The following is an 11,793-nucleotide window of genomic DNA, read 5'->3' on the forward strand; positions in this document are numbered from 1 at the left end:
CATAAGTTGTGTGAATTTGCCTCTCCCGACATATCGCCTCCTACTGGACCTGTCAGCCCAGAGCCAGAAGAGAACGACTTTCTACCGCTTTCTGAGGAAGACATTGAATCACTTCTCCTGAACGAGGGATATACATCATCGGAAATCAAAGACCTGGACCTCGTTCACTATGCTCTCACTACAGGCCAGATCCCTTCTGGTCCTACTAGTCACGTTGACACTTCAGAAGAATCTACACCCAACCTTGCCATTGACCCTACTGGCACTTTGTCAGAGGACGGTGGGTTTTCTGAAAGCTGTTTTCCTTCCTCTAGATTTACTTATAACCTCCGTCCGCGTAAGCGCTGAAAGGATTACAATCCCTGCAGAATGGCTAAACTCTTGTTCCTCCTTTGTATAGGCCTTATTTGGCTCCAAGGGGGGACTGGTATTGGTAGTAACACCTTTCTGCAGTTGGCAGAAGGTATGGCACGAGCCGCAAACAAAACTAACTGTTGGGTGTGTGCCTGGGCACCACAAAGCGCGCATAGTGGATACCCAATAGGTGCCCTTCCGTTAAACAAAACTGGACTAGTAAGTGATGCATTACTGGAACAAAATGACCAAACTGTGTGGTTCAACCAGACTGGGTGCATCCAATTATCATTTAGTGGTACAAGCCCCCTATGTAGGAATCTTACAGGTACCACCTTTGTCGGGAAATCAAGCTGTACACACATTATAACAAAGGCGGATGGGACACATGTATGGCATAATGGTTCCACTATGTCTACCGCAAACCTTTGGTGCACTCTATTCAAACCAGAAATAACAACCATATGGGGAGGGACCACTAGTACAGACCTTTGCAAGAAAGGTAACACCACCTTTGGGAACCGAGCCATGATGATATATCAGTCTGACTCATGGAACATGTATAATTATTGGTGGATATGCGGTAAATTTGCCTATAAAAGGCTTCCGCAGAATGCCTCAGGGTTTTGTTACCTCGGTCTTGTGGCACCAGCTATAAGGATTGTTGACACTTTGCCACCAGGGCATATCAGGAACAAGCGGGACGGGTCTTGGGAGAAAGCATGGAACTGGATAGAACAAACTGCCCTTGCAGTAGCTGAAACTACCATTCCATGGGTAGGGCAGGCAAAAACAAATCATGATTTAAAAACAATGTCCCTGCTTATGGAGAAATTCATGAATACGACAGAGGGGGCATTAGGTGTGGTACAAGAAAATTTAAATGAATTGCGAATCTTTACCCAGCAAAACAGACTGGCTCTTGACTATCTACTAGCAGCTCAAGGAGGGGTATGTGGATTAATAGGCCCAGAGTGCTGTGTTAAAGTTTCTGATGTGAGTTCAAACCTAACCACAAGGATAAAGGAAATCCAAACGTTGTCTGTCCAGACAAAAACATTTAGAGAGCAGTTGCAAGACTGGAATCCTTTGAATTGGTTGGGAATAGAGTTAAGCGAACTCATGAAGAAAGTGGTGGGAAGAATATTGATGTTCCTTGTCTTAATATGCTCTATATACATAATGATACAGCTAGCCTTATGCTGTATTAAAAGGTGCTGACAAAAGATAGAGAATGTAGCAGAAAGCAAGGTACAACAGATGCTTCTGCTAAATGTACAGAACCCTCCCAAGAAAGACTACAAAGACACTTGCACGTTTGAGGATGAATGGGAAAGGATGCTTAAAATTAATTGTGATCCACAAGTGGATCAAAGGGGGGAATGAAGGATAAACTTAATTTGTTGTCAGTGTGACCTCTGTGTGACTTGGATGTTCAGTCTGGTCTTTGTAAAGAGGTACGTGCTTGAACACAGGTATACAAAAGGAGGGGACAGGTGAAACTGGTTTGAACCTGTTGTAAGGCCTGCAAAGGGACTGTGAGGGGAGAAATAATGATTGGAGGGAATTTGGTGCAAAGGGGCATGACCTGTATATGCATGCAATTGTAAGTGGTCAATGAAAGAGGCGTAATTACCATGTAAGATAGTACAAAAGACCTTGCCTTTTGTTTGGGCAGTTGCAGAAACTTTTTCCTGAGTATCCTGGAGATTTTTGCCCTGGAATGCATTCCTGAATAAAGCTGGTTGCTTAAGAAGGGTGTCTGGAATTGATTTGGTAGGGGTTTTGGGCCCCCATCCGAACCCTCGGATTAAATTCTCCGTCACTATCCATCCAGCCCACAGGAGGTTCTTACGCTTTGCCGTGGCAAAGGACCACTTCCAATACAAGGTCCTTCCCTTCGGGCTATCGTCAGCCCCCAGGGTATTTTCAAAGGTCCTATCGGTAGTCATGGCCTTCCTCTGACGACAAGAAGTACTCATCTTCCCATACCTGGAAGTAGTTAATGCCTCGATACCTTTCATCACCATGCAATTTTGACAGGTGCCCCGCCCCCTGACGTCACCTACACCCGCCCTCCCCCTGACGTCAGGGCCTGACGTCCCCTCCTCCCCCTGACGTTTCCTACACCCGCCCCTCCCATTGATGACATTACCTATCCCCGCCCCTTTATACAGAGCGGGGTTTCAAGATGGCGGGGCCGTCATTTTTCCGGGGTTCGGGGGGGCCTCCTGTGAAAAGAAAAGAAAAAAGAAGGGAGCTCTCGGGCGGCCCGCCTCGACCCGCGGGGGCCGAAAGAGGGAATGGCCGGAGGGCGGCCGGAGAGGCCTAGACATTTGTTAGGCGGAGCCAATAGAATTTTATCTCCGCCCTCGAGGCCGGACCAATAGAAGTTAGAGGGTGGCGTTATTGTGTTTTTTATTTTGTATAAAAGCAGGTTAGTTTTAAAACCAAATGACACGGACCTACAGGCGGGCCCCAAAACAGATCTATGGCCGGCCTAAAGGATTTTGCAGATGTTAAGGAAACCGAGCGCTTTTGGGGCGCCCTGAAGGCTACGCCGCTGGCTCAAATAAACATTCCTATAGACAGAGAGTCAAAAATGTGGGGCAGTTTGACGCCCGTGAAAAAGAAGAAGAGCTGCGCGGAGGAAAACCCTAGGACGTCTACGGCGGATGAAGAGCCGAAAACAGCGGTAAGCGGCTCGGCGGGGTTTTGTAGCAAAAGGCGGACAAAAGCGGTCGCGCGATACTAATGTTATATTTTTAGAGGTTAGCGATCCAAAAGCAGAGAGCACGCGCGAGGCGATGATCCCCGAGGAAGAAGAAGAAGAAGAAGACGCCGTGTATAAGGACATGGCCCCCGAAACACGGACCACTGTAAAAGAAGGAGAAAGCGCATACATGGCAACGGGTCCCGAGGAAACAGAAAAAGTATACGAGGCCGGGGCGAGCGATAAGGAAAATCACCCACCGCCGCCGTCTGAGGGGCCGATAAACTCCCCGAATTCAGGAGCAGAGGCAGAAGAGCGAGAGACGGTAAAAGCAAAATTTATTTTATTGAAAAGAAATAAAATACGGCTCTAAACAACAAAAGTTAAATCTCGTGTTTAATAACAGGAAGCCGACGCGGGTTATGACACGGACGACGGGGTGATTGAGGTAAAAGGCTTTATTTTTATGGTAAAACGAGGGTCACAAAAAAAAAAGATGTAATTTTTTGTGTGTTTGTTTGTAACAGCTGACCTCTTCAGAGGATGACGAGAGCGGGACTCGGACGGGGGTAGCCGTGATATGCACTTGCTGCTTTTGCGTGAGCACAGAGGAGAAAAAAAAAAGCAACGAAGAAAACAACCAGGACGAGAGAGAGCTGGTTATGGATGATATTGTTAAAGCCGTGATAGTAAAAGTGTTTTACCATTGTTTGAAAAAGGTGATGTTTGAAACCTGCGCACCGTGTGCGGAAAAATACCCCAATCCGTTTAATTTTAACATTTTGTTTTGGAACCGCTCAGAGGAGTTTTACCAACTTAGACGTATCGCTTCAAAGTTGGATGTCGCGCGGGTTTTGTACATTATTATGGCCGAAGGGCACAAATGGGATAAGCTAAACGTAACCTCCGAAACGGTAGCACACGTTATTAAAACGCTCAGGGAGGTAGCAGAGAGCACAGACCCCACGACCTATTTGATAAACCTGTCAAAAAAGGTGATGATAAAGGCGGGCCGCTCGGCATGCAGAAGGATCGGCAAAATTAACCCCGACACTTTTTACGCGTCGTGGGGTTGAGGGGGTTCAAAAAAAAGTTGTTTTTTGATTAAAGCGTTATGTGTATGCGTGTAGGCCAAATGCTTATGTATTCAATAAAGCAAAAGAAAAATGTTGTAAAGTGACGAGAAATATCCCGGCGCCTGTGTGCTTATTAAAGCAAGCGGAGGGGCGGTGCGGGGGTTAGACATGGCCGCTGGGCTAAAAGCGGTGTATTATTCTCCCGGGGAAGTCGGTAGTTTTGGGGGCGTGACGCCCCTATATCAAGCCGCTAAAAGGCGGCACGCTGTTTTAAGTAAAAAACAGGTCGCCGCCTGGCTCGTGGACCAAGATGCTTACGCTTTACACAAGCCGGCAAGAATTACGTTTAAAAGAAATAAAACCGTGGTGTCCGACGTGGACGTGCAATGGCAAGCGGATTTGGTCGACATGATGCCCTACGCAGGTCACAACGACGACCGTAAATATATTTTAACAGCGATAGACATTTTGTCTAAGCACGCCTGGGCGGTGTCGCTAAAAAACAAAACGGGGCCCAAAGTAGCTAAGGCGTTTAAAGCGGTCTTTGAACAAGGCCGCGTGCCTCAAAAATTACAAACAGATAGAGGAAAAGAGTTTTTAAACCGGGCTTTAAAAACTTTACTAAAACAACACGGAGTGCACCACTTTGTTACCAATAACGAGGTGAAGGCCGGGGTGGTGGAGAGGTTTAACAGGACCCTGAAATCCAAGATGTGGAGGTATTTTACCGCCCATAACACCTTTCGGTACGTTAACGTGTTGCAGGCCTTTCTAGACGGGTACAACGGGAGTTATCACAGGACCATAAAAAGACGCCCCGTCGACGTGACGCCCGCTAACGCTCTGAGCGTCTGGAAAACAATTTACGGGGATAGTTTTAAAATAAAAACGGCGCCGCCCCTTTTTAAAAAAGGAGATCACGTGAGAATTTCTAAAACAAAGGGGGTGTTTGAAAAGGGCTACGAGCAGACCTTTACGGACGAAATATTTATCGTCACCGATGTCGTATCGCGGGGGCCAAGACTGGCGTACGCGTTAAAAGATTACGGAGAAGAAAAAGTCAGGGGGTCTTTTTATTCCGAAGAATTACAAAAAGTTAACCCTAATCAGGACCGCGTGTATAGGATAGAAAAAATTTTAGCCAAAAAAGGGCGGGGTAAAAACCAGCTTCTTTTAGTAAAATGGAAAGGGTGGCCTGATAAATTTAACAGCTGGGTAAAAGCGGCTCACGTGCTAGACCTTTAATACAGTTGGGGAAAAAAGATGGCCAAAGGGGGCATTTACGTTACCTTACCCAGCAACGCCTCCGCCGTGGTTTTTCCTTGGAACACCAGCTCCAATTTTACCATACAGCTGGCCAAGCCTTTAAATTTGAACGGCCGCTGGGAAGTCGCCTTATCCGAAATTCATTATTGTCATTCGTGGAATACCCTGTCTCACGAGACCCTGTTTATGATAGCCTCGGAAAAAGAAATTCAACGTCTTACAATGCAGCCCGGTTATTATTCCTCCGTTCAGCATTTAGTAGAGGGCATCAACGATTCCATCAAGAAGCAGTCCGAGAACCAAACCGCGCATCTCGTTTACGACCCGGTGACCAGGCGGGTTTGGTTAAAAACCGCCGGGGGCACGGCTTATTTTTCCGCCGAGGGGGAGCTGGCGGCGCTCTTGGGCATGATACCGAGCAGGCCTTGCAAGGTGGCGCCACACCCCGCCGACATTACGGGAGGGTTTAACTCTTTATACGTATACACGGACATAGTGGAACATCAGTTAGTGGGAGACCACTACGTGCTGCTGTTGCGTTGTGTCCCCGCCCAGGGCAGCAATAACGAATTTATTACCCTCGCCTATGACAAGCCGCATTACGTGCCCGTGAGCAAGCAACACATTGGGACTGTAACCATCGAAATAAAAATGTTTTATTTAGTTACGGAAAGGTGATCGTTAAACTACACCTGCGACCCAGGAAAACGGCGGAATGAGGATCTTAAAAAACCACGGGGACCCTGCGGTGTATAGAAACTACTATAAAGCCCAGGCGGGGTATGCCCTGCCGGGGTATCACAGATTACCTGTGATGTACGGGGCCGGTTTAGGCGGAATTTTTCGCAGCCTTTTTAGGAAAGCCGTCCCCCTGCTGAGAAGAGGCTTTGAAATAATTAAGCCCCATATGAAAACCGCCGCCAAAAACATAACCAAGGACGTGGTGAGCCACGTGACCAGCGCCATCATGAACAAAATCGGGTCCCAGGAAGGTTCGGGGTTAGCGGTGGTGAGGCGCAAAAGAACCGCGACGCGCCTCCCGTTCACGGGGCCCCCCAGGCCCTTTAAAATAAAAAAGGCGTCGGGGAAACGCCGCGCCCCCCAGAACTAAAACGCGTGCTAAGAAGAAGAAGAGACAGAGCCCCGGGCCCCGCGGTAAAAGGGATATATTTTAAAATGTCTTTTATTCATTGCGGGTCTGAAGAATGCGCCAAATCAGAGCTGGATCTCTTTCAAATAGCCCCCACACAAACCAGCATCGAGAACAGTTACTACGTGGAGATTCCGCCCCTGTCCGCTTTAATGGTGAACGCCCCCCTAGAATTTTTTATTTCCGGACACGGAGATCATTACTTGGATCTTAACAACACCCTGCTGCACGTGTGTTGCCGGGTGGTAAAAGCAGACGGCACGGATCTGGATGATGACGAGTGGGTGGCGCTGACAAACTACCCCATCGCCACCCTTTTTAACCAGCTGGACGTTACGCTGGGCAATCGGCTGATTAGCCAGAGCAACAACTGTTACCCTTACAGAGCCATGATAGAGTTGATTTTGAACTACAGCCACGGTGCTCTCAAGACAGTTTTCCGCGGGGGGGTTTCAGAAAGACACAATGGGGCTCCTCGAAAACACCGCCCTGGTGGGCGTGCTAAACGAGGGCTTCCAGCGCAGGGCCAAACTAACCAGCAACAGCAGAAAGCTGGATTTGCTGGGGGTTTTACACAGCGATTTGTTTTTTCAAGAAAAGCTTTTGCTAAACGGCGTGGACTTAAAAATTAAACTAACGCGTAGCAAAGACGCGTTTTGCCTCATGAGCGGAAACGCGGCGGAGAATTATAAAGTGCATATTATTTCTGCAGCCCTGTTTGTAAAACGGGTAAAAGTGACGCCGGGGGTTCGCTTGGGGCACGCGGAGGCGCTCATGACCGCCAACGCTAAGTACCCGGTAGACCACGTGGGCCTAAAGGTGTTTAGCATACCGGCCGGCAGTCGCGTCAGCAACCAGGAAAACCTTTTTTTGGGGCAGCTGCCCAAGCAGCTCGTGATCGGCTTTGTAGATAACGACGCCTTTAGCAGCAGTTACGTTAAAAACCCCTTTAACTTTAAACATTATAACATTAATTTTGTGGCCTTATACGTGGACAGCGAGCAGGTGCCGGCTAAGCCGTTGCAGCCCGATTTTGAGAACAGGAACTGCGTGAGGGAGTACCTGCAATTGGTGCAGGCGTCGGGGAAGCACGGAAAAGACCTAGCGCTTATAATAGACCGCGAAGAGTTTGCCCGGGGTTACACGCTGTTCGCTTTTGACCTGAGCCCGGATCAGGAGGGCGCCGACCATTATTCCCTGATTAAAACCGGCAACCTGAGAGCGGAAATTCGGTTTGCTACGGCGCTGGACTCCACTATTAACATGATAGTGTACGGCGTGTTCGACAACATGCTGGAAGTGAACCACAGGAGAAACGTCCTGTTTGACTATATGTAACGATGAACACGGGCCAAATAATACGCTTTTTATCGAAGGACCCTTCATTTTTAGATTTTTTCCTAGCGATATGCTCCCAGCGGGTCGTGTGGTGGAAAGGCCCGCGGGGCTGATCGTTAACACTCACCCCCATCATTTGCCCGGGAAACACTGGCTGGCCCTTTACTTACCCAGGCGGGGGGACGGAGAGTTTTTTGATTCCTACGGTTTGCCCCCAAACAGCGGGTTTTTTCCTAAATCTATCATGGCTTTCTTAAACCGGAACGCTAGCCGTACAGTGTTTCAGCAGAGACAGCTACAGGACCCGCTAGCCGTGACCTGCGGATATCATTGTATATATTTTTTAAAGCAGCGGGCTAGGGGCTTATCTTTTGATCAGATTTTGAAATTGTACTCTAACGATTTACCGGCAAACGAGCGCATGGTGATGCGGTTTTTAAAAGGAAAAGCGTCGCGGGGTCCCAAACCCGTGTCGAACGTGTTTCGGCACGTTCAGACGTGCTTGTCTTGTCGTGAGTTTAAAGAGGCGCATTAATAAAGCACTAAAATAAAACCGAATCGTGGTTGAGCTTTTTATTTTACACCTTTAACCAAGCGATTTTCCGCTTTTTATCGGCGGGCCGCTGAGAAGAGACCTCTTCCGACTCTAGACCCACTTTAAGGTTGTCTGTTATGTCGTGGGGAGTTTCACAGCATAGGAAGAAATCAGTGGAAAGGCAGAGAGCTGGAGTAGGTGCAAGTGTCCATTTTATTGCATAGCACAGAACTCACTAGAACAAGCCCAGACTAGCTGGGCTGACCCCAGTGACCTACTCAGTTACCATAACAACAAGATCTATATCTACAACCCAATATACAACATATTCCTCCCCCCTTAATAAAAATGTCCCTTTAAGAAAACAAAAACTAACTATGAAATGAGGGTAGAACGCCTCAAGTTCCCAGCTGTGAGTTAATCTCAACTAAAGGTCCAGCCGTTGAGGAGGCCTCCTTTCTCTAGGTGGATTACGGCGGACATCCGGCGTTCTCGCACCTGAAGATGTTATGGGTGCAGGCCTGACACTGGGCTGGGAACTTGAAGTGGGAACAGGTGAGGCTGTTGGATCAGCCTGCTCAGGGAGGAGGTTATTGTTCACCGCTGGTGGTGATGGAGGAGGAGAGTCAGGAGCAGGTGATTCTTGACATGGTAGCTCACCAGCAGTGGGAAGGACGGGCAACTCAACTGGAGATGTGCCTTGGGGGCAGGAATAACCTGTCAATAGCTGATCTACATGCCGCCGCCAGATGAGATTTTTTGCAGTCCGGACAGTATAGGAAACAGGTCCTGTTTGAGCAATAATAGTGGCAGGGACCCATTTAGCTCCAGGAACATAGTTCCGAGCCAAAACTGTCTGTCCAGGACTAAAGGTTCGGTCTTTTGCTCTGGATGCACGCCTGATGACTTGACCTTCCTGCTGACGTTGCACAATTTGTTGTGGTTCTGAAGGTTTCAGCAAATCAAAGCACGTGCGTAGCTGACGTCCCATCATTAGAAAAGCCGGGGACACTTTGGTTGTAGCGTGAGGAGTGTTTCTGTAGGATAGTAAGAAGGTGTCCAGACTCTTTTGTATGAGTGAATGTCCTCTAACCGATTTCAAAGCTTGTTTCATTGTCTGGACAAACCTTTCAGCCAATCCATTTGTGGCCGGGTGATACGGTGCTGAAGTGATGTGATGGATCCCGTTTGCTTTCATAAAATTTCCAAACTCCTGAGACACAAACTGTGGACCGTTGTCACTCACAAGTTGTTCAGGAATACCCAAATGACAGAAGATTCCCCGTAATTTTTGGATAGTACTCTCAGCAGTAGTGGAAGGCATTATACAGACTTCTGGCCATTTGGAATGAGCATCTACCACCACCAAAAACATGCTACCTTCAAATGGGCCAGCAAAATCAACATGAATACATTGCCATGGTTTTTCAGGCCAGTCCCATGGGTGCAGAGGTGCCAATTGAAGTGCATTCCTCACACCCTGGCAAGAAATACAAGCTCTTGCCTTCTCTTCAATGTCACTGTCCAAACCAGGCCACCAAAAATAGCTTCGTGCAATTTCTTTCATGCGCACCATTCCACAGTGACCTGAATGTAGTTGCTCTAACATCTGTTGTCTCAGTATTTTTGGAATAATGACACGCATTCCCCACAACAAGCACCCCGAATGGGTTGATAACTCCGTTCTCCTGGACATTTAAGGGACAAGGTCAGATGAGACCTGAGAGTTCCGTAGAGATGTTCCACGCATCACTAGTTCCATTACTTGGGAGAGTACTGGGTCAACACGAGTTGCTCTCTTAACTTGTGCAGCAGTGATGGGCCTGTTCTCTATCTGCTCAAAGTAAAAGATTTCCTTCTGGCCACTATCTTGATGTTTGACTGGCAAAGGCAGCCTAGAGAGACCATCTGCATTGCCATGTAGAGTGGCTTTCCAATATCTGCTCTCATGTGTGTGTCCTGAAAGCCACAATGCCCATCGTTGCATACGACTAGCAGCCATTGGTGGAATACCTGAGTGTGGACCAAAAATTGCCGTCAGAGGTCGATGGTCAGTGAGAAGTGTAAACTTCCGTCCGAACAGGTACTGGTGAAATTTCCGAATTCCAAAAACGATTCCCAATGCTTCACGTTCAATTTGCGCATAGTTAGTTTCAGCTGTGCTTAAGGTGCGTGAAGCAAAAGCAATTGGTTTCTCCTCTCCTGAGGGCATAACATGTGACAAGACCGCTCCCACTCCATATGGGGAGGCATCACAAGCCAACTGTAAAGGTAAGGATGGATCAAAATGCGTCAGGACCTCTGCATTTAGCAATGCACATTTAGCCTTGTTAAATGCAACATCACAGGCGTCAGTCCACTTCCAGACCTTGTTCTGGCCAAGGAGCTCGTGAAGTGGTTTTAATAGTGTGGCTAGCTGTGAAATAAACCTTCCATAATAGTTCAATAGTCCTAGAAATGAGCGAAGTTGACTAACATTTTGAGGGGGTGGAGCTTCCACAATAGCCTTAACTTTTGAAGGGGACTTATGAAGACCAGTAGCATCAATGATGTTTCCTAAATATTCAACAGAGGGCTGAAAGAATGCACACTTATCTTTACGGACTCGTAGTCCATACTCTTCCAGTCTTTGTAGGGTAGCCTCTAAGTTCTTAAGGTGATCCTCCTCATTTCCACCCGTGACCAGGATGTCGTCAAGATAGCACTGAACTCCTGGCAAGCCACACAAGATCTGGTCCATAGCTCTCTGGAACAAGGCTGGGGCAGAAGTTATTCCGAAGGGTAAGCGACAGTAACGATAAAGCCCTTTATGAGTCACAATAGTCAACAGCTCTTGGGATTCTTCATCAACTTGCATCTGTAAGTATGCTTGACTCAGATCAATCTTGCTGAACCTCTGTCCCCCAGCCAGGCCTGCAAAGATGTCATCAATGCGAGGAAGGGGGTATTGTTCTGCACGTAAAACAGGGTTAACAGTGACCTTAAAATCCCCACAAATCCGAATAGAACCATCTTTCTTCAATATTGGAACTATTGGAGTTGCCCATGGATTATGGGTAACTGGTATTAGGACTCCATTTTTGACTAGGCGCTCCAGGTCTGCTTCAACTTTTGGCCTGATAGCATATGGCACAGTTCTGGCCTTCAGATATTTTGGTTGGCTACCAGGTTTAATGTTCATTTTCACGGTGATTCCCCTCATACTTCCCAGATCCTCTCCAAAAACAGCAGCATGTCTCTTTAATATATCAGTCAGACCTGTTCCTTCTTTCGTTATCCGGTGCACTTCTGCCCAATCCAGTGGGATCTTCCTAAGCCATGATCTCCCTATTAAGGCTGGGTAATGGCCTTTCACCACAAA

The 11,793-nt window shown here is 47.6% G+C and overlaps 1 protein-coding gene across 1 annotated transcript; it reads left to right on the forward strand.

Annotated features, from left to right (window-relative positions):
* The first annotated feature begins 7,024 nt into the window (after positions 1–7,024).
* LOC149520835 (uncharacterized protein F54H12.2-like) lies at positions 7,025–7,897 on the forward strand. Its single transcript, XM_089775063.1, has one exon. The coding sequence runs from the start codon at positions 7,025–7,027 to the stop codon at positions 7,895–7,897; it is 873 nt and encodes a 290-aa protein (XP_089631189.1).
* The last annotated feature ends 3,896 nt before the right edge of the window (positions 7,898–11,793 follow it).

This window comes from Pelodiscus sinensis, chromosome W (assembly GCF_052426305.1).
Source record: "Pelodiscus sinensis isolate ZL-2025 chromosome W, ASM5242630v1, whole genome shotgun sequence".
Lineage (NCBI taxonomy): Eukaryota > Metazoa > Chordata > Testudines > Trionychidae > Pelodiscus > Pelodiscus sinensis.